The following is a 23,772-nucleotide window of genomic DNA, read 5'->3' as shown; positions in this document are numbered from 1 at the left end:
GAAAACTAAGAGAGGAATATACACTTCAATTAAGCAAAAAGAACAGTTTTAGAAGACAAAAATTCGTCAGGTAACTAAAATTACTGCTACAATTGTGCTTTACCTGCTCTTTTTCAAGCATATCTGCTTTACGAAGTATTTTCATTGCATACACATGGCCCGTATCTTTCTTCTGAACAAGCCGCACCTAAATATTATAAGAGAAACGCCAAGAGTTCACGATGCCAAACTAATGCTTTCATGTGTAACAAGAAATCATATTTAAACTGAAAAAGTACTGCAATTTTTATATAAGCAATAACAAAGCAGAACAAAATGCTTTTCAATGTTTCAAAATGGATACATTATACACAGTGAGGTCAGTGCCGAAACACCCTCAGATATCTATCTGCACCTCTGGATAGCTCTGGCTCCCTAGCTGAACAGATCAAGCTAATTCAAAACCCTCACTTTGAAGGAAAAAAAAAAAAAAAAAACCCTCACTTTGGATTCGTTAAACCCATGACACATGTCATCCAGTCAGCTCAAAAAAACCTAAGGAAATGTTTACAACAATGTCTAAAACAACAGCAAAAGCTAAGGCACAGGGAAAAAAATGCCTGGCAGTGGGGGAGGAACTAAAATGTATAATTAGGGAAATAGAGTTTTCTGCAGCTCTCCTTTCTCTTTTTTATTTTCCTTTTTTTTTTTTTAAGAGAGAGAGAACAGATAATTTATGATGAAAAGAAATGGTCTGTAAACCCAAATACAACTCCTCGGCAAGTCCCTGCACATTCCCTCCTCCTCCCCCAAGACAAGTATGTTTTCTTCTCCCTGAAACATTATTTTCCTCGAGTCCCAAGTCCCCTCCTCGTTGAACCTAAAGCTCTTTTAGACGTGGTCCTGTACCTTTTCCTCTCTCAAGAGGCCAACAGGGATTCTGAACACTGAGGGATCAATTTAATCTCTTACCTGTGCCTTTGAATATGTACTCACATATGTACTCCCCTAGGTGCTGGTTTTTAATAATGTGCTGCTCCTTTTGTATTCACAACGATAGTGAAACTATTGCATCAGTAGGTTGTTCACTTCGGGTGTTTTCCACAAATGGGGAGGATCTTGCACGGGCTCATTCAAACCCTCCCCAGCAGACTGCCCTTGTGACCAAGCAGGATGCACTTGGACAACCAGCTGGGACAAAGCTGCAAATGCTTTCATTCTCTACCACCACCCACATTAACTTATTTCTATAAATTGTTTCCCAGGGCTATCTTTTCAGAGCTGTACCAATCTGGCAGGAAGAAATAAAGGGTGGAAATATGCTGCAAGTTTGCTCTTGGAAAGGCAGTGTAATGGGAAAAGCAACAGCTTTGAGATCAGGAAGACCTTGGCCCCGCTTTGGTACCACTGCCCAATGGATGTGTGACACTGGAACATTATATATCCCCTCAGGTTTAACCACATCATGTATAAAATATTAGTCATGATTCTAGGAAAGAAGCACTCACTAAGCAATAAATATTGATTTCTTTCTACCTATCAACTCTCCCTCTAGATGAATACTTAAAGCATCAACATCATCTCTAGCAAAACAGAGAAGAACAAGCGGATCCCTGGGACAGTGAGAGGGCAAGAAAAAGAGGACAGAGAGCAGGTAAAGACACGGGGCTCAAAGCTGGGCCCACCCACTCCGTGCTACAGTTCTATCAGCCATCACAAGCTCACGTTACGTTAGAAGCTTCGATGTGCTGTGGGATTCCTGTATTTGATAAGTAGCTGTGGTGTTTTTACCTCACCAAAGGCTCCTCTGCCTATTACTTTTAAGGACTCAAAATCTTCCAGTCCAAGTCTTGTTCTCTTCAAACGAAGAAACTCTGTTTCCTTCCGAGCATGCGCTGATCTCCGGAGTCGTTTCTAATGTTTAAACAGAGAGGGAGAGAGGTGGGAAGGGACTCTGCAACAAGTCTTATTTGTGGTTTAGGCCACCCTGAAAGCAGGGCCCCACCAGACTAAGCACCATCTGTTCACACAGGAAAGCACCGCAGAAGGACCCTTAGGAGGTCAGCCCTGCCTCCCAGCCCTCAGACACAATAACCACACTGAACAGAGGACGCCTCCTCTGTGGACGTGGATGAACCTGCTTCACAGCCTGTTACTCTAATGTTCCTAAAATGGAAGGATAAACTTTCAACATTTTCCTTTAACTTTACTTGTACACAAGTATGGCTTTTAAATTTCTCTCTGGATTTTTTACACATTATGGTTCATTTTATGCATTAACTTTCTATTGTTCCTACAAGTCTTGGGTATTTTTCACAATTTTCCTGGGTTCTATGATTCATTCCTCCTTTTGAGAACACTTCCATAGCCATTTCAGTTCTTTTCACAGTTTCTTATTTATTATATTTTCTGCCACATCTGTGGGCATTGGGGGAAAAGGCTGATTCGAGAGGTATTTCACCTTGACAAAAATTTCAGAAATTTGCTCCATTTCTATGGAGCATTTTCAGTGAATTAAAAATGCTAATTTGCTTTTTAAAATTTTAATTTTATTTCACGTCTTCCTTTTCTTGGAATTCTAAAACTAATTAATTTACTACTACAGAGCCTAGAAGTCATCCTTCTTGGTATTTAATAATTAACTTCTCCCTCTGCATGAGTACCTAAATCCAGAAGCACACCAGCCCTCATAATTTCCTGTTACAAGTCAAAACCCTTCCTCCATGCGCCAATGCTAACAACTTGCTACACAAGACATGATCTGCCAGGCTTGGTATCAAGGAAATTTTCCAATATTAATTACCTCTTCATCCTTGAGGCCTTCTTCTTCCATCACTTTTTCTAACTTCTTTTGTCTAAAAATAAAGACATATGAAATTAACATTTGAATGATAACTTTGTTAATCTATGTACAATTTTTTTTTTTTAACTGAAACAGGTAAAACTCAAAATGCTTCATTAAATCAACAAATTACAGTTACTAAGGCAAGTGAAAAGATTCTCATCCTTTGTTAGTTCTACATTTTGACAAAAATTGTTTAAGATGTTAATGCAACAAAGAATCTAATTTCAAAAGGTAAAGTTCTCTCTCTTTGGGTGTGGTAGTTCTTCCTTAACAAACCAACAGCTGGTGTCTGATAACCTCTTCTATCAGGGTGTTTCTCTCCCTGCCCCAGACTGAAATCCACTTCTTTTGTTTTCACATGTTCCTCCTCCTCCCTGCCACAAGCACAGCAGTAACCAAGGTAAACACAGAATTTGGAGATTTAAGGGGGGTGAAGTTCAAAAAAGGTGATTAGCGGCACTAATAAAACTTAAAAGACACAAAGCCACATGGAACAGCCAAAACAAACAACAAAAAAACAATACCAAAAAAGCACCAAAAAAAAAAAAAAACCTTGACATTTTAAATCCTTGGAGTAGGATACCTTAGAAACTGCATCCAAGAATAGTTTTGACCTATACTCTCATACTGATTTGATAAAACTAAGAGAAACAAGTAAAATTTCCTGTTATTTATTCTGCATAATAAATGAAAGCACAGGGGCTGGAATCTCCTCTATCCCTGTCAGGATCCCAGGTAACAGGCCAGCTGAGCAGGGCAGGGAAGAATGCCACACAAGGATGGTTGACTCTCAGTCTGTACACATCTAGGAGCTACTAGAGGCTTGTACACAACTGAATGGTGTTTCTCTTTGAGAATGGCAGCCTGTAGTGAGCTGATGGACTATCAGGAAAAGCAACAGACAGAGGAGAAAGGAGACAGGAGACAGAAGTGGGAAGGGACTCTGGAACAAAAAAAGCTATCATGAGTCAGACAGACAATAAAGACCTGGAGCTAGGGCTGGAAACTCAAAATGATGTGAACAGAGTCACTGCAAATATGACCCGTTGACAGAAGGAGTCAAGCGAACAGTCTTGGAATTTCTTGTGTGAGAGGATAATGATGCCACTAACTACGACAGGGAACACACAGAGAGGAACATGGGACGATAATGAGTTTTATTTTAGTCAATGAATATTTACTGCAATACCAGTATTTAGTGAAAATGAATATTTTTATTTAATTATATTTATTTACTATTAGAAATCATATTACAGTACAAATCCACAGGCTCAGATGATACACAAGAATTTGTGTCCAAACTCCCAGGAAGTGAAAAGATCTACAGCAACTCTGAAGGAAGAAGAAAGCATTTGCATGACTCCCAGTCTGCCCACTCCTCTTCTCCTAGTTCCCAGAATGTCTGGGGATATGCATCTATGTGTGCATACACATCAGAGAGAGAAGGCTGTACCACTGGTAACTTCCGAAGTGAAAATTAATTCCATTTTTGTGGTTAAAATGTTGAAGTTGGGAAGAGTAAGAAGAGTAAACACACACAAAAAAAGTAAACTCATGGTAAGAACTATAAGAACTCAACCCTGGTCAGCTACTTCTGGGCCCTGAGTATCAAACACCATCATACTTTCTGACTACATGTTCTCTGAATGATCACACCAGACGGTGACAGCAGTCTTAACATGCTATCACACAATGTGTGTTACAGAGACGGCGCCTTCTGAATTTTAAATCTAAATTCATACTGTATTCTACACTGCCGCTGCAAGTGTAATTAAACTGGTCTCAGTAGATAATCTACCTGAGAGTAAAGTATTCAGCAGCATCAACATCTTGAACACAACCAACTTCTTTTCTTTTCTGGCCACTGCATGCAATTTGTGATATATGAAATCTTAGTTCCCCAACCAGGGATTAAACTTTTGGGCCCTCAGGCAGTGAGAGCTCGGAGTCCTAAAACTGGACGGCCAAGGAATTCCCCTCAGATTCTTTTATTAGAGAAAATATCCAGAAAAAACCTACCATCCAAAATGATCCATGGTAATGACTCACTGGGACCAAGTCAAAGATCTTGAAGACACCAAAAATGGCATAACACAGTGACATCTTACAAAAGGCTTATGAATCACATCCTCTGTGAGACAATACCACAGAGTTACTAACTTGTTAGACTCATGTTGGCATTGTGATGACAAGAAAAGGCCCATGCTTTTGGAGATGCATATTGAAGCAGACAGGACTAAAAAGACAGATGTTTCAAATCTGCTTTAAAACACAATAGCAAGAAAAAATAAAATGGAATAGATGAAACAAATTTAGCAAAGTCTTGACAATCACTGAACCTAAGGGCTGACTGTATGAACAAAGGCAGGCTCCTCCACTACACGTCTCTGGTTGCAGGGCCAGGTAGCTTAACACCCCAGCCTCTGGTGAGGTCACTCCAGCTCGGCTCCAATGTTCCAAACCAGGACCCTGAGAGGGAGAGGCACTTTCACACATAGAGGCCGCACCCAACCCCACCCAGCAAGGCTTCCATGAGCGCCCTCTATTAGGGTGTGAGACCATTTCCCACATGAGACAGTAAGTTCTTTTGAAGACAAGGACCACATCTGAATCCTCCTTTTCCACTAGGAATAGTGCTTTGTACACAGCAATTTTTTTAAGATGTGTGTTGTTAGTCGCTTAGTCGTGTCCAACTCTTTGCGACCCCATGGACTGTAGTCCACCAGCCCGTGAACTTTTCCAGGAAAGAATATAGGAATGGGTTGCCATTTCCTTCTCCAAGGGATCCTCCCGACCCAGGAATTAAACTTAGGTCTTCTGCATTGCAGGCAGATTCTATACTCTGAGCCACCAGGAAAGCCTAAGATGCATTTACTAAATTAAAAAAAAAAAAAGAAGTGTCACAATGTACGCACACATTCATGACTACTTGTAATCAGCCGCCCTTACTACACCTAATTTATACTCGCCTCCAACACAGCTTGATTCAGAGGCAACAGGGATGGGAGGAAAGGCTAGTCTACTCTACAAGCGAGTTGAGTGGACAATATTTCTAATTTCTGCAGATGAGTCACTTAAAACCAGGGAAAATGGTATAGAAATAAACAGTGGGTATCTCCATGATCAGAACTGAGAATTCTCCAGAATTACCCTAAAAATGAGTATTACACACATCTTTAAAAATCTCAACAAATTAGTTTGACTGATATCTAGTCAGTTCAGTTCAGTCGCTCAGTCGTGTCCGACTCTTTGCGACCCCAGGGAGTGCTGCATGCCAGGCTTCCCTGTTCATCACCAACTCCTGGAGCTTGCTCAAACTCATGTCCATCCAGTCCGTGATGCCATCCAACCATCTCATCCTCTGTCATCCCCTTCTCCTCCCACCTTCAATCTTTACCAGCATCAGGGTCTTTTCAATGAGTCAGTTCTTCGCATCAAGTGGCCAAATTATTGGAGTTTCAGCTTCAGCATCATCCTTCCAATGAATATTCAGGACTGATTTCCTTTAGGATGGACTGGTTGGATCTCTTTGCAGTCCAAGGGACTCTCAAGAGTCTTCTCCAACACCAAAGTTCAAAAGCATCAATTCTTCAATGCTCAGCTTTCTTTACAGTCCAACTCTCACACCCATACATGATTACTGGAAAAACCATAGCTTTAACTAGACGGACCTTTGTTGGCAATGTCATGTCTCTGCTTTTTAATATGCCGCCTAGGTTGGTCACAGCTTTTCTTCCAAGGAGTGAGTGTCTTTTAATTTCATGGCTGCAGTCACCATCTGCAGTGATTTTGGAGCCCAAGAAAATAAAGTCTGTCACTGTTTCTATTGTTTCTCCATCTACTTGCCATGGATTGATGGGACTGGATGCCATGATCTTAGTTTTCAGAATACTGGGTTTTAAGTCAGCTTTTTCACTCTCCTCTTTCACTTTCATCAAGATGCTCTTTAGTTCTTCACTTTCTGCCATAAGGGTGGTGTCATCTGCCTATCTGAGGTTGTTGATATTTCTCCCAGCAATCTTGATTCCAGCTTGTGCTTCATCTAGCCTGGCATTTCACATGGGTACTCTGCATATAAGTTAAATAAGCAGGGTGACAATATACAGCCTTGACGTACTCCTTTCCCAATTTGGAACCAGTCTGTTGTTCCATGTCTGGTTCTAACTGTTGCTTCTTGACCTGCATACTGATTTCTCAGGAAGCAGGTAAGGTGGTCTAGTATTCCCATCTCTTGAAGAATTTTCCACAGTTTGTTGTGATCCACACAGTCAAAAGCTCTGGCATAGTCAGTAAAGCAGAAGTAGATGTTTTTCGGGAATTCTCTTGCTTTTTCTATGATCCAACGGATGCTGGCAAGAGCCAGAGCTCTCCTACCTTTTCTAAATCCAGCTTGAACATCTCGAAGTTCACGGCTCACGTACTGTTGAAGCCTGGCTTGGAGAATTTTGAGTATTACTTTGCTAGCGTGTGAGATGAGTGCAATTGTGAGGTAGTATGAACATTCTTTGGCATTGCCCTTCTTTGGGATTGGGATGAAAACTGACCTTTTCCAGTCCTGTGGCCACTGCTGACTTTTCCAGATTTGCTGGCATACTGAGTGCAGCACTTTCACAACATCATCTTTAGGACTTGAAATAGCTCAACTGGAATTCCATCACCTCCACTAACTTTGTTTGTAGTGATGCTTCATAAGGTCCACTTGACTTTGCATTCCAAGATGCCTAGCTCTAGGTGAGTGATCACACCATTGTGGTTATCTGAGTCATGAAGATCTTTTTTGTACAGTTCTTCTGTGTATTCTTGCCACCTCTTCTTTATATGTAAGTCTAGACTCACCCATTCCTGGGGTCCAAATAAAACTGACACTTGCTCACTAGTAATAATCAAACATTGCACTTGCTCACTGTAATAACCACACATTGCAAAACTCATTATCAGATCAGACTAAAAGCAAACAGAAAAACCTGAGTAAGAATATGGAAGAGAAGCAGCAGCAGATGCTGGTTCTCAGAGGGTAAAATGTAGAAGAATTCTTATATGATTTAGGGGGAAGAAAGGGGAAAGCACAAAATTATTGCCTATTAAATTAGGCTTTTGTGGCTTTAATTAATCCACCAAAATAATATTCATAAAGAACAGAAACAACCCAGATCATTTTGTAAAAAGAAATGCCAGTTGCCTCAGTTTTCATTTCAAACTGCTACAAATTATACAAACCATTAATTTTCTATGAACAACTAGGCGATTATTAATACCTATCTCTCTTTATGGACACCTAGGATCACATGAGAGAATAGGAGAACTGCTATTGCTAGAGAAGCTTAACACAGAGGCCAGGAAAGGCAAAAGACAGAGTAAAAAAATATGAAATTTGCATTATTGGATGTATTCAGTTTGCCACCTATAAGGAGCTTCAATAAGCATTCTGCCACACTAGACTCAGGGAATTTAATTGTTTAAACCAATATGTAGGATTACTGTAGTGTTTCTATGAAATAGCCCAATGTTCTCATATTCTACTTTTATACAGGAGACAATTTCCAAATGATTTTCATTTTTCCTTCTGCCTTTCAGCTTTTATCTCATTTCCCTCTGCAGTAAACCCTTTGTTCAAATATAACCAATGTTGGACTTCCCTGGTGGTCCAGTGGTTAAGAATCCACCTGCCAATGCAGGGGACATAGGTTCCATCCCTGGTCTGGGAAGACCCCACATGCGGAGGAGCAACTAAGCCCATGCACCACAACTACTGAGGCCACATGCCTAGCTCTGCAACAAGAGAAGCCACCGCAATGAGAAGCCCCACACTTGCCGCAACTAGAGAAAGCCCATATGCAGCACTAGAGACCCAGCGCAGCCATAAATAAATAAATAAAATGTTGCAAATATAACCCAGTGCTCTACTATCAACAGAATGGCACAAAAGTTGCATATAAATGGGAAGAAAAACTAGAGATTTTAAAGACAACAAGGTATATACAAACAAAAATTTGTATTACAACCTGATCTCTTTTTTTAGCCCCCAAATTTACCAGCCCAATACTTATTATTTCAAACTGCTCATCATATGTTGGAGAAGGCAATGGCACCCCACTCCAGTACTCTTGCCTGGAAAATCCCATGGACGAAGGAACCTGGTGGGAGGCCGTCTATGGGGTCACTAAGAGTTGGGCACGACTGAGCGACTTCACTTTCACTTTTCAGTTTCATGCACTGGAGAAGGAAATAGCAACCCACTCCAGTGTTCTTGCCTGGAGAATCCCAAGGATGGCAGAGCCTGGTAGGAGGCTGTCTATGGGGTCGCACAGAGTCGGACACTACTGAAGCGACTTAGCAGCAGCAGTAGCAGCATCACGTTAGCCACATATTCATAATTAAATGTTTCTTAACCATCATTTGTCTCATATCATTAAAACTCTGCTTATTTGTCAAGGTTCTGTGATGTTGCCCCCATAACATCAAAACTCTTGAAAATCTCTGACAGTTCCAATTTGAGTTTACTTACTATTGTAGTAGCTCCTGCCAATCACTGTATTTTTTTAATTTTTAAAATTTTCATAGTTTTTAAATGTTACAATCCATTTACAAATATCACAAAATACTGGCTATATTTCCTATGTTGTACAATCCATCCTTGTAGCCTTTCTTACATCCAATAGTTTGTACCTCCCACTCCACTACCCCTTTATGACCCCTCCCCCTTACTGGTAACCACTAGTTTGTTCTCTATATCTGTGCGTCTGCTTCTTTCTTTGTTATATTTACTGGTTTGTGGTATGTTTTAAATTCTACATACAAATGATATCACACAGTATTTGTCTTTCTCTGTCTTAGTTCATTTAGCGATAATGCCCTGTAAGTCCATTCACGTTGCTGAAATGGTAAAAATTTCATTCTTTTTTATGGCTTAGTGATATTTCATTTTGTGTGTGTGTGTGCACATACATGTGTGCACATACATTACACATCTTCTTTACGCAATCCTCTATTGATGGACATTTAGGCTGCTTCCATATCTTGTCAACTGTAAATAATGCTACTATGAACACTGGGGTACACAGCTTCCTAAACTAGTGATTCTGGTTTTTTCTAATATATACCCAGGAATAGAATTGCTGGATCATACGGTAACTATTTTTAGTTTCTTGAGAAACCTCCATACTGTTTTCCTCAGTAGCTGCATCAATTTACATTCACACTGACCATGCAGGAGGGTTCTCTTTTCTCTACATCCTTGCCAACAATTGTTATGTGTGCTCTTTTTGGTGACAGCCACTCTGACAGGTGTGAGGTGATACTGTGGCTTTGAATTGCATTCCCCTGATATTAGTGAGGCTGAGCGTCTTTTCATGTGGCTGCTGGCCATCTGTGTTTCCTCTATGGGAAAATGTCTATTCAGCTCTTCTGCCCAGTTTTCAATCGCATTCTTTGATTTTCCGATGTTGAGTTATATGAGCTATTTATATACTGCTTTTTTTTTTTAATTTTCTTGGAGTGATAAAACCCAAAATAAAACAGTCTTACCAAACTGTATCAACAAACTTAAGACCAAATATCAACTCATGTCCAAAAACGAGGGCACTAAGGAAATGTAAAAACCAGAATAAGGTATCACCTCACACTGGTCAAAATGGCCCTCATCAAAAAGTCTACAAACAATAAATGCTGGACAGGCTACGGAGAAAAGGGAACCCTCCTACACTGTTGGTAGGAATGTAAACTGGTACAACCATTATGGAGAAAAGTACGGAGCTTCCTTAAAAAACTAAACACAGAACTACCATATTACCCAGCAATCTCACTCCTGGGCTTGTACCTGGAGAAAATCGTAATTCAAAAAGATTCATGCACCCCAATGTTCACTGAAGCAGTATTTACAATAGCCAAGACATGGAAGCAACCTAAATCTCCATCAACAGAGGAACAGATAAAAAAGATGTGATACATATATGCAATGGAATATGACTCAGCCACAAAAAAACAGAAAACAATGCCATTTGTAGCAACATGGATGGACCTGGAGATTATCATTCTAAGTGATGTAAATCAGTTAGAGAAAGGCAAATCATATGGTATCACTTATATGTGGAATCTGTTTCCCTTGTGGCTCAGCTGGTAAAGAATCTGTCTGCAATGTGGGAGACCTGGGTTCGATCCCTGGGTTGGGATGATCCCTCGGAGAAGGGAAAGGCTACTGGCTCCAGTATTCTAGCCTGGAGAATTCCATGGACTGTATAGTCCATGGGGTCACAAAGAGTCAGACACAACTGACTGACTTTCACATATGTGGAATCTAATTAAAAAATGATACAAAGGAACTTATTTACAAAAACAGAAATAGACTCACAGATCTTGAAATCAAACTTACAGTTACCAAAGGGGAAACATGGAAAAAAGTGATAAATTAGGAGACTGGGATTAACATATACACACTACTGTAAATAAAACAGGTAACAAGTACCAACTGACTATTATCAAATAAAATAAGGAACTTAATCAGAACTCATAAACATTTCTTTGTAACTGCAACACGAGAAGCTCTGATTTCAACAGAGCAGTTGTATTTGAAAATAACCATCCCCAACAGGTTTTACATGCCTAGCGCATGCAAATTTATCTTTGAATGCCCCATGATCCTAACAAAGAGCACTGTACAGGCTCTTATTTGTCCCAGTGAACAAAGCTAGCCACCACCACATATAAAGTATCTTGCTATTCTGCATACAGAGCTGCATATTTAAAATCAAATCATATATCCCATGTAAATTATGATTTCTACCCTCCTGAAGAAAATGATTGCAAAAATCCTTATCCATACCTTAGCACACCGAATCCAGCAATATATAAAGAGAATAATGCATTTTGACTAAGAGGGTTTTACCCCAAGAATGGAAGGTGAGTCTAACATTCAAAACCCAGTCCATGTAATTCACTATAGTGGAAGAATAAAGAAAACACAAGGTGATCATCTCAAAGATGCAGAAAAAGCATTTGACAAAATTCAACACCCACTCATGATAAAAATTCTCAAACAGGAACATAAGGAAACTTTCCCAATCAATGAAGAGCATCTTTGAAAAACCTACCTTAACATCATAACTAACAGAGAAATAGTGCTTTCCCCTGTAAATCAGGAACAAAAAATGTCTACTCCCATCACTTACATTCCACACTGCACCTGAAATCCTAGTCAATGTGAAAAGGTAAAAAGAAAGAAAATGTGTACAGACTGGAAAGGAAGATGTAAAACTATCTGGGTATGATTCTTTACAAAGAAAATTCTAAGGAATCTACAAAAAGGCTACTATGAAAGTAAATTCGCAAGTTGTAAGGTTTAAGGTCAATATGCAAAATTCAGTTATAGTTCTATATGCTAGCAACAAAAAAGTGGAGAATGAAATTTCAAATACCCACTTACAATAGCATAAAAAAAACCCAAAAATATTAGTAATAGACAAACAAAAGACATGAAATGCCTCCACCCTAAAACTACAAAATATTGCTAAGAAATATTAAAGATTGAACAAAAATGGATTGATACGCATCAAAAAATTCAATATTGTAAAGATGTCAACCCTCCCTCAAACTGATCCACAGACTCAATACAACTACAACCATAATTCCACCAGGCTTTTCTGCAGAAACTGATAAGCTGATTTTAAAATGTATATGTAAATTCAAAAAACCTAGAATATCCAAAGTAACCTTGAAAAAGACAAGAACCACCACCAAGTTGAAGGCTTATACTGACTTCAAAACTTACTACAAAGCTCTGATAATCAAGACAATCTGATACTGGCATACAGACAGATAAATGAAATAGAACAAAGAGCCCAGACAGATTCACAATTATATGGCATTTGATTTTCAAAAGTGCCAAAGCAATTTAATGGGGAAAAGAAAGTTTGCAATAAAGAGTGCTAAAATAACTGGATATCCATATGGAAAATAAATTTCAAACTCCGCCTCATACCCCACACACTTATCAATTCAAGATTGATCACATAAATATAAAAACTAAGCCTATAAAACTTCCAGAAGAAAACATAAGAGAATTATCTTCATGACTGAGGAGTAGGCAAAGGTTTCCTACAGGTCACAGAATGCAATAACCACAAAACAAAAAAAAAAAGCCAAATTAGATGAACAGGAAAGCCACAGACGGGTAGAAACTTTGCAAAACACATCTACAGCAAAGGATCACTATCTAAGATATATAAAGAAATTCTAAAACTCAATAGTTAAAAAATTTGAACAAACACTTCACAAAGGAAAATATGGCCAAAAGGCATAAAAATAAAAATGCTGAACATCATTTAATCATCAGGGAAATGCAAATTAAAAAAACAATCAAATAACACTGAGCATCCACAAAAGCAGCTAGTTAAAAGACTGACAATACCAATGTTTAAAAAATATATATATAAAGCAACTACAACTCTCATACATCATTGGAAATATTTCAGAAAAATGTCTAGCAACTTCTCATAAAACTAAACATATATTTATGTATATTTATGAGCCAAGAGCCAGCTATTCCATTCCTAAATATTTACCTAAGAACTGAAAACATATGTTCGCAAAAAGATCTATACATAAATGTTCGGAGCAACTTACTCAGAACAGCCAAAAACTTTAAAAAGCCTAATTTTTTTAATCAATAAAAGAACATATAAGCAAACTATGGTACAGTCAGAAAACAGAATGGTATTCAGCAATATAAAGGAACAAACTATGGACACGATAGCAAAATGGATAAACTTTTAAAACATTAGGCTGAGTGCAAGATGCTTTATTCAAATGAATCCATTTACATGTTCCATTTGTATGGAACAGACAATATTAATCTATGGTAGAAACAAAACCACAACAGCAGTGGCCAGGGGTTGAAGAAGAATCTCCAGGAAAGACCCTTCTGGGGTGATGGTAATAGTCTGTCTTGAGAAAGGTTTAAGTTGCTGCTAAGTCGCTTCAGTTGTGTCTGACTCTGTGCAACCCCATAGACAGCAGCCCACCAGGCTCCCCCGTCCGTGGGATTCCCCAGGCAAGAACACTGGAGTGGGTTGCCATTTCCTTCTCCAATGCATGAAAGTGAAAGTGAAGTCGCTCAGTTGTGTCCGACTCTCCGCGACCCCATGGACTGCAGCCCACCAGGCTCCTCCGTCCATGGGATTTTCCAGGCAAGAGTACTGGAATGGGGGGTGCCATTGCCTTCTCTGAAGGTTTAAGTTACACAGGTAACTTTTTTGTCAAAACTCATCAAAATGTACCCTTAAGGTGGTACATTTCATTGTATGCAAACTTTGAACTCCCTTAAGAAATATATTATACAAGCAGAAATATTCAGAAGTAAAACATACAAACATCCGCAACATACTTTGAAGTACAAGCAAAAAGATTAAGATGAATTAATGAATGTATTAAGGGATGGACAGATCAATATGTGATAAATGATAAATGTAGAATCTATATGATGTCTGTATGGGTATTTACTGAAAACAATCCTTTCAACTTTTCTGTGCTTCTGAAGAGTTTCTTAATAAAATAATGGAAAAAAATTTTAAATGAGTTACTACATGGATAGTACACACTAGATCAGTAACAATACCTGCCACTCTAATAGGGAAGACCCTTTGCTGCTGCTGCTGCTGCTGCTGCTGCTGCGTCACTTCAGTCGTGTCCGACTCTGTGCGACCCCATAGACGGCAGCCCACCAGGCTCCCCTGTCCCTGGGATTCTCCAGGCAAGAACACTGGAGTGGGTTACCATTTCGCCTTATAAGCTTAAATTATATGTAATGACCCATCTCTGGTAAGCCTGCCTCTCATGTAATGAGCATTAAGCTAAAAGGCCTTTGTTTAGCTCATAGAACAATCATGACCAGGCCTACCTGTGAATGACTGTAGGGAGGAAGAAATTAAAACAACCCCTCTGGAGGCTGACTGGAACCAGGAAATGTCTGACTTTACTCCCTCTCCTGTTAGTGGAAGAAAAGCCTTAGGCAAGGTGGTTCTTAAGAGCTATGAGTCCACCATCTTCTCAGTTTTCTCACTTTCAGAATAAAGTCACTATTTCTTGCCCCAACAACTCGTCTCTCAATTTACTGGTCTGTCAGTGCAGCGAGCAGCATGAGCTTGGACTCAGTAATGCCACTACTCCCACCACTCACGTGATTACTAGGTGTGACGCACTTTGGCGGGTACTCGTGTGTTACATCCAATACCTACAGCAATGCTGAAAGGCAAGTAGTACTCTCCTCATTTTCCAGATAGGAGAACTGATGTGCAGAAAAACTAAAAATCTGTTCTAACCTCATACATCGACCAGATGGTAAAGGCAGGATTCTAAACCCAGATCTGGCTCCATAATGCTGCTCTTTCCATTATATCACAGTGCCTTAACGATGAACTGCAAGGTTTTGGTCCAATTAACTTCTTATAGTACCATGGAATTTTATGTTCTTGACCAGTAAACAGAAATAGAAATAAGTGAGTTATTAGCAAGGACCTTGGAAATCAACGACACTGTTACTCCACTGTAATGGAATTGGTTAGAACATGGTTGCTGCTACTCTTGTCTCCTTTCAATCATATTACAAATGTGATTCATGATACAAGAGAAGGATCCCAAAACCATGACTCGATTTTCTAAAAATTCTTTACCTCATTTCTCGTTCTTCATGTTGAGCAATAAGGTTGCTATAAAAATTCTCCAGTGTCACTTTGGTCATTGTCACCCTTTCCTTTGTGTGACTACTCATGGACGAGCAAGGTGTTGAGCCTGTCATTGCCATGGCTGCTAGAAACAATGAAAAAAAAAGAGGTCTTAGTTTTGGAGATGGAATCCACCAGTTCTGCACTCTCCTACCCTACTAGTAGGAATGTAAATTGACCTAAGTTTTCTGGAATACAAACAGTATAAAACAAAACCCAGACAAACAGAATACTTGGTGAAAACAAGTATACATTAAAGTTTTTTGACACAGAACTACCATGCCTAGGTATAAGGCCTAGAGAAACTATCACACAGGTTCCTTTTTTATTTTTCTTGTGCCAGTGGAACCCGTGCCCCCTGCAGTGGAAGCGCAGAGACGAAACCACCAGACTGCCAGGGACTTCCCCACTCCACACAGGCTCTTAAGGGAACATGAACAAGATGTGCACTATGGAAGATGGTCCTTATGCCATCAACTGTGTTAGGAGAAACTAGAAGCAATTCAGTAAGCAAATCAACAAGTAAAATGCTATGGAGACATACAAAGAAATTACCATATAGCAAAAGCGACATGAATATATCCTTAAGGAAGAGTGTTGCATTTTTTCAGAAAGAAGGGAACAAGACCACAATACCAGACACATATATTAAGAACATGTAACACAGACAGTACCACTCTTTGCCATCTAGGAATCTACCTAGAAGGAATCAAAGACCCACAAGGATTCATACACAAGGGGATTCAATGCAACATTGTAATGACAAAGAAAAACTACAAGTAACTTGAATAACCAAGAACAGAACTGATTAAATCATGGTAAAGTCCTACAATGAAACAACATGCAGACAATTAAAATATCTTTAAATGTTTGTCAGGCAAGCCTTTAAAGAATAAAACAAAAAAAAACATTTTTCAGGAAAAATATTTCCAATCTAATTGAAAATAATGTTATAAAACAGAACATATACCATTTCACTTTTATGTGTTTACTGTACATGCACAGAATTATTAGAAACATGTATCAAAATGTTACCAGTGGGGAAAAATATTATTAGTGGTCTAACTCTAGGCAGTGAGAATACAATAGATCATCTTCTTGTTTGTGTTTTTCCACATTTTCTTCAATGAGTATGTACTAAGTTAACAAGAACTTTTAAATTTACACTTTCTATAATTTAAAAAAATCTATGACTAAAATCTTCACCTATCGGTATAAATGTACTGTGACATGGCTTATGGTATTCGACAGATGTCTGCTATCTATTTGAGTTGACAAGTTAAAACAAAGACCTATGATGGAAACAATACTACATAAGAAAAAAACCTGAGTCATAACTTTAGTGATGAAAGGTACCTTAAAAACAAGAGGCCCTAACTTCCTAGTTTTACATATTTGAAAACTGATACCAATGAGGTTTAAATAGCTTTGTTGTTACTTAGTCACTCAGTTGTGTCCACCTCTTTGCGACCCCATGGACTGCAGCATGCCAGGTTTCCCTGCCTTCACCATCTCCCAGAGTTTGCTCAAACTCATGTCCATTGAATCGAGGATGCCATCCAACCATCTTATCTTCTGTTGACCCTTCCTCAGCCTGCCCTCAATCTTACCCAGCATCAAGGTCTTTTCCAATGACTCAGCTCTTCACACCAGGTAGCCAAAGTATTGGAGCTTCAGCATCAGTCCTTCCAACGAATATTCAGGGTTGATTTCCTTTAGGATTGACTGGTTTGATCTCCTTGCAGTCCAAGGGATTCTCAGGAGTCTCCTCCATCCAGCACCACAATTCAAAAGCATCAATTCTTTGGCATTCAGCCTTCCTTATGGTTCAACTCTCACATCAGTACATGACTACTGGAAAAACCCTAGCTTTGCTATATAGGCCTTTGTTTGGCAAAGTGGTATCTCTGCTTTTTAATACACTGTCCAGGTTTGTCATAGCTTTCCTTCCAAGGAGCAAGCATCTTTTAATTACAAAAGTTTTCTTAAGGTTCTCCTCTTGATACTTAGCAGCTTTTAAAATTGTTTTGGAAATTAAATGTAGCCTTTTAAGAAATGTGTAAACACATTATTACTAAGAAAAAAGACTTAACATTAAGCAATTTTACAAAAAGATACTGGGAGGGAAATCACATAAAGAATAATTTTTTCAGAGAAGAGATTCAAAATCAAGGCTCTACTTCAGTCATTCACGATGTGCTAAAATGATCAGTAATCACAAATTCAAGACACTGAACTTGTCTCAATCTTACTATAAAATGTTATTTTTTATGGGGAAGTTTCTGCTAACATCAAAGCAAACTCAAATGTTTTTAGGATATCAGAATTCTTTTTAAACCTCTGTCTGGTTTATGAAGCTTGGGTGTGGTTCCTTATTTGTCAGCCTGTACCCCCTCCACCCACAATGAAAACCACATGCTCTCTAAGTTTGGTGAGGAAATTTTAAAACCAGATTTAAAAACAAGTCTGAAGCAAGAGAGTGCTTAGTACTCCTCCCCTGTCTGAAAATTTCCAGAGAATGTTCTTGTCTGTCTCTACATATATACATACACATTTTAACAAATGAAATTATTTCCACATAAAAACACAACTAAAGAGTGTTTAAGCCTAAGAAAACAATGCCTTCCATATAACAGGCAGTTAGTAAACACAGATTGAGCAAATTAATGATTTTCAGTTGTCAACAAAGAACTAAATTACATTTATATTAATGGGTATATAAAAACTGGAGAACAAACATTTTGACCCATTTAAGTTGCTAGCGTGTCTTCCTAAACTTTGCAAAAGATCAACAGGAGATTAAGTGCACTCAAAGATACTCCTATAAAAGGCCAATAATGTTCTAACAGAATGGTTTTCAGCCTTCATTCAGTCTCTAATGCAATGGCTAAGGTTACACTGTCCTTCCCTTTGGCCTTTCTTCAAACCCTCTCCCCCATCCTTTTCCTCTGCTCATAAATTCATAATTGATAATTCTAATAACCTTTCATCAAAAGTTACTATTGCCCTATAGCAATTTCTAGGTTTTCTGGGTCAACCAAGTACTTTTCATAAGACAACTCTCCCTCAAGCTTTGACAACTCAGGCCTTCTTATCCTGACCTATAGGCCACTGGAGGCCCTTGCCCTATTTCTTTCATTCTCCAGCTCAGAATTAAGAAATGATAGGTAAGCAAGGAACTCTTAATAATTAAAAAAGAAATCTAACAGAAGAATGTGATCTTCACAAGTTGGGGCAAACATTAAAAGGAGATCAAATGAAAACTATCATTGTATCTAGAGAGTTATACATGGTTAACTGACTGACTTTACAAAAGTACCCTGTGAACGCCATAAATATCCCCTTTCCTCACCAATTCTTTCTTTGTGACTGACAACCTAGTATCTTTCATTTGGACAATTCAACACTGGAGCTGAGACTATTCCTTAATAGACACATATCTAATTTTTCCTCCTGGAACTGTAACTCACTGGAAAGCAAGCACCCTGTCTTATAATGCTTTTAATATTCTTCCCCATATCGGGTACAATGCTACGCACTTAGTTGAGTATCTTATAAAAGATTTGCTAGGAAAAACTGGTTTCTTATGCCCATTACTAGGAGCCGAAAATATGTATGTATGACGGGGGTGGGGTTAGGACATGGAATGGTTTTCTATACCAAGCGGAATCGAGTTGACCTCATCCGCTTAAGAGGAAGCTGCCATCTCTTGCCTGGGGGAGACTGGAGCCTGTTATTGTGGTGGAGGTTGTTTTACGCTTAGGGAAACCACATCCACTGCCTGGCTAATTCCAACTCGGAGCCAAAGTGCGCTGAAAGGGAAAAGAAAGGCAGTGGTCTTCACTCCAGCCTTCCCCTGTACACTTCAAAAAGAACAAGATTATCTTTGGGTCTGTTCGTCTAGTGGGAGCTCTGGGTCACTCTACCTGCCATTCTGCACACTTGAAACCTTTCTGCACAGACTCTGCCCCAAGTCCTTACTTTTCTTCTCCACTCTCTTCTTTAAAGACGGCTTCACTACATTTTCCTGTGGTTTTCAGTTGGATTATCTGAAGCCCTGTACCCTAAGATTAACCATAGGGAAGGGGGCAGACGCAAAGGTAACCGCCCCCCCAAGGTGGGGGAGGGGGGTGGTTTTCGACAACTGCCTCAGACAACACCTCTCAGATTCTTAAGACTCCAGAAAAAAAGAAGAAAAGGAGGTGAAAATTGGTAACGACCGACAGACATCCTGGAGGGGACTGAGCGGTGGCAGCGAGGAGACAAAGCAGGCGACATGGAAAGAAGAGAGCCTGGCACCCCGCCCCAACAGCACTCGAAGACAGAGAAAGGACGGGGTGCGGAGCCTGGGAAACCATGTGGAGGACCGGCCAGGAGCCTCTGGAAGCCGGGAGGAAAGCACTGACAGCAGGGGCCGAAAGGGCAGGGCTGGAAAGAAGACGCCGGCGGGAAAGGGAGAACCCCAAAAAAGAGTCAGGGAAAGAGGAGAGAAGGGAAAAGGCCGGAATGGACGGAAGACAACGGCAGCAAGACACTCACCGGAGCCCCGGGCTGAGGGGAGAGGCAGGGCTGGGGGCGGCAAACAGCCGCAGACGCCAGCCGGGCCAGCGGTCTCGAAGTGAGGCAAGGCGAAACCCCCGCAGCAGCTGCCAGCCGACCGGAGGAGGGGAGGGGACGCGTTAGGGACTCTGAAGTAGGGGGCCGTGGGGCGGTTGCGGGTGTGAAGACGACAGGAAGAGCCCCAACTGCCGGAAAAGACGGCAAGCGCAGGGACCGAGGCTGCCCAGTCCCCAACCGCGGAGACGGGCTGGCGCGCCTGCCAGGGCGACGGACTGCGCAAGCGTGACTTCCCGGAGCCGCGGGGCGAGTTCCGGGTCTGCGCATGCGCCCCCCTCTCCGCCCCGCCCCGCCCCTCCCCGCCTCATTCCAGCTAGAGAGGCCGAATTGAGAGAAGTCTGAGGGGTGGGTCCTTTTTGGGGTGGGCGGGACCGGGCTGGGCTTGCCGTGAGAGTCCTTTTGTTTTTTTGTTTTTCATTTTGAAATAATTATAAACTCTCCCCCAAAGTGACAGAATTAGTACAAAAAGGTCCCTTTTACCCATCACCCATCCAGCTTCTCTCAACATCTTACATAACTACACTGCGTTATCAAAACCAGGAGATTAATATCGGCGGAGTACAATGGACTAGACCGAAGCAATTAACTAGATGACAAACCTCCGATTTAACCACTCGGGCTTGCATTCATTTTTGCGTGTGCGCGCCTACTCGCGCCCATCTGTGTAGTTCCATGAAGTTTTTTCACTTGTGTAGTCATGGTCCCCTACCAACTCTTGATTTCCATCATAAATCGGTCCCCACCCACCCCACCCCCGAGCCCTTCCCCACCCCCACCCCCCACCCCCCATCTACACTCCCTTAAAGTAAGGATTAGCATACTCTGCCTTGGATGGGGTGAGCTCTCGTAGGTTTGGACATCTGATACCGGATACAGGGAAGGCACCCCAGTGTGCACAGAACCTGCTTTTCAAGGCTACCCAGCTGCGGAGTCTGTCCCCATCCCTTGGGTTAGCGAGGACCCAAGACTTTTGGATGCCCACTGGTTCCTTGAGAATGGAGCGCAGTGCTCTTGAGCAGAAATTATCAGGCTCCTGGAAACAAAGATGACAGTTTCTGCCTGCCTTCAACAGAGGCCATCTAGGCAGCGAAAGAAGCATGTGTGCAAGTCATTCATTACTGTTTTGTGGTATTACGTGCCCCCAGGCTCTTGTGTATCTGTGTAAGAGCATAAGGCTTGGTTTTAATCCTTCAAGCTTGGGTCCTAGGCTTTGTTTCCTTAATGGTCTTAAAAACATAGGCTTTCCTTGACTGCTTTCATCTTGCTGGACTTCAAAACCCAAGTTTCCTTTAGTCTCAGCACAAAAAAAACCACTTTGCTTTTCATTCTCCCTGCCCAGAGGCCCTTCTTCCCCAGTGCCTTTTGTTAAAGTCTTCCCTATCCTTAACGACTTAGTTACAGTGCCAGACTTTTGCATAGCACCACATGCAAGAACTTAATCTCAGGTGATCCTCACAACTCTTTATTTTTTTCTTCTTCCATAATTATTGAGTTATAATGGACGTATAGCACTGTATAAATTTAAGGTGTCCAAAATAATAATTTGACCTATCTCACGAAATGACTATGACAATAAGCTTAGTAAACATCCATCATCTCATATAAATACAAAGTTAAAGAAACAAAACTTTAGGGCTTCCCTTGTGGCTCAACTGATAAAGAATCCACCAGCAATGCAGGAGACTCAAGTTCAATCCCTGGGTCGGGAAGATCCCCTGGAGAAGGAAACAGCAACCCACTTCAGTATTCTTGCCTGGGAAATCCCATGGTCGTAGGAGCCTGGAGCGCTACAGTCCATGGGATCACAAGAGTCAGTCACAACTTAGCAACTAAACAATAACAACATTAGTGAAGAGGCTGCTGCTGCTGCTGCTAAGTCACTTCAGTCGTGTCCGACTCTGTGCGACCCCAGAGACGGCAGCCCACCAGGCTCCCCCATCCCTGGGATTCTCCAGGCAAGAACACTGGAGTGGGTTGCCATTTCCTTCTCCAATGCATGAAAGTGAAAAGTGAAAGTGACGTCACTCAGTTGTGCCTGACTCTTAGCGACCCCGGTGACTGCTTATTCTTCACAGTGATTGGTTACAATATTAGACTTTTCTTAAATGATAGGGAATTGGTTAGTGGTTACCTCATAAAAATATTGGCGAAGAGTTTAAGTTCTGCCCATGATTTCCAGAGGCATAAGCAAGAAGTGACCAAGTCAAGTTAGTCTCCCTTGTCTTGCAAAATAAGATAAATTTTTTGATAAATTTTTTTAAAAAAGAAACAAAACTTTCATATATAGTATACAGCAGTGTTAATTATATTTATCATAGTGTCCATTACATTCCTAGTACTTAAATCTGGAAGTTTGTACCTTTTGACCACCTTCATCAACTTCCCCTCCCCACTCTGGTAATCACAAATTTGATACCCTTTTCTATAAGTTGAGTTCATTTATTTGTTTTTGATGTATAATTTATCTACAACTTTAGTTCCTGTTCTACAACATACTGTCTCAATATTTCTATATATCTCAAAATGCGTGTGTGTTCAGTCATGTCTGACTCTTTGCGACCCTATGGACTATAGCCTGCCAGGCTCCTCTGTCCATGGGATTCTCCAGACAAGAATCCTGGAGTGAGTTGCTATACCCTCCTCTAGGAGATCTTCCCAAACCAGGGATCAAACCTGTGTCTCCTGCATTGCAGGTGGGTTCTTTACCACTGAGCCACCGGGGAAGCCCACATTTCAAAATGATGTAAGTCTATTTACTAGTGTCACCATACAAAGATATTACATAGGTATTGACTAAATTCTCCACACTGTACATTTCAGACCTATGACTCATTCATTTTGTAACTAGAAGCTTGTACTTTTAATCTCCCTTACCTTTTTCCCCCACCATTCTTACCTGCCTCCCCTCTAGCAACCACCAATTTGTTCTCTGTATTTATAACTGTTTCTGCTTTATGTTTGTTCATTAACATTTATTTTAGATTCCACATATAAGTGAAATCATATGGCATTTGTCTTTCTCCATCTAACTAACTTCACTTAGCGTAATATGGACCTCTAGGTCCATCCATGTTGTCGCAAATGGCAAGATTTTGTTCTTTTTCATGGCTGAGTAATATCCATATATGAATATTGTATGTATATATATATATTACATCTTTATTCATTCATCTATTGTTGGGTACTTAGGTTGCTTTCATAACCTGGTTATTTCAAGTAATGCTGCAATGAACATAGGAATGCATATATCTTTTCTAATTAGTGTTCTTGTTTTCTTTGGATAAATACTCAAGAGTAGAAGCTGAATCAAACAGTGGTTCTATTTTTAATTTTTTATCATAGTAGTTGTACCAATTTCCATTCCCACCAATAGTGCGTGAGGATTCCCTTCTCTCCACATCTTATTATCTTTTTGAAAACAGCCATTCTGACTTTCACGTCTCTTTGGCAAGTCATAAAGGTTAAGCTGCTGCTGTTTTACTTTTCAAGATCAAGGTCTTGCCCTTTATTTTTATTTTTTTCTAATATTTACTTTTTAACTTTTATTTTATGCTGCTGCTAAGTCACTTCAGTCATGTCCGACTCTGTGCGACCCCAAAGACAGCAGCCCACCAGGCT

The 23,772-nt window shown here is 40.3% G+C and overlaps 1 protein-coding gene across 10 annotated transcripts in view; it reads right to left on the bottom strand.

Moving 5' to 3' along the window:
• The window catches only part of STK38 (serine/threonine kinase 38), a 42,569-nt gene extending 22,183 nt beyond the window's left edge, over positions 1 to 20,386 (bottom strand). For 2 of the 10 annotated variants that reach the window (XM_044930693.2, XM_044930706.2), the window contains exons 1-5: positions 17,148 to 17,213; positions 15,487 to 15,622; positions 2,783 to 2,834; positions 1,771 to 1,893; positions 104 to 187 (exon numbers count right to left, since the gene is read on the bottom strand). In XM_044930693.2, the coding sequence (XP_044786628.1) occupies positions 104 to 187; positions 1,771 to 1,893; positions 2,783 to 2,834; positions 15,487 to 15,622; positions 17,148 to 17,154 (402 nt within the window). In that variant the 5' untranslated portion in view covers positions 17,155 to 17,213. Of the gene's footprint in view, positions 1 to 103; positions 188 to 1,770; positions 1,894 to 2,782; positions 2,835 to 15,486; positions 15,623 to 17,147; positions 17,214 to 20,076 lie in introns of those variants that run through there. The other 8 variants (XM_044930700.2, XM_044930696.2, XM_044930695.2 and 5 more) reach the window with 8 other exon arrangements.
• Positions 20,387 to 23,772: the final 3,386 nt, after the last annotated feature.

This window comes from Bubalus bubalis, chromosome 2 (assembly GCF_019923935.1).
Source record: "Bubalus bubalis isolate 160015118507 breed Murrah chromosome 2, NDDB_SH_1, whole genome shotgun sequence".
In the NCBI taxonomy this organism is placed as follows: Eukaryota; Metazoa; Chordata; class Mammalia; order Artiodactyla; family Bovidae; genus Bubalus; species Bubalus bubalis.
This window is presented reverse-complemented; position numbering and strand designations above follow the sequence as displayed.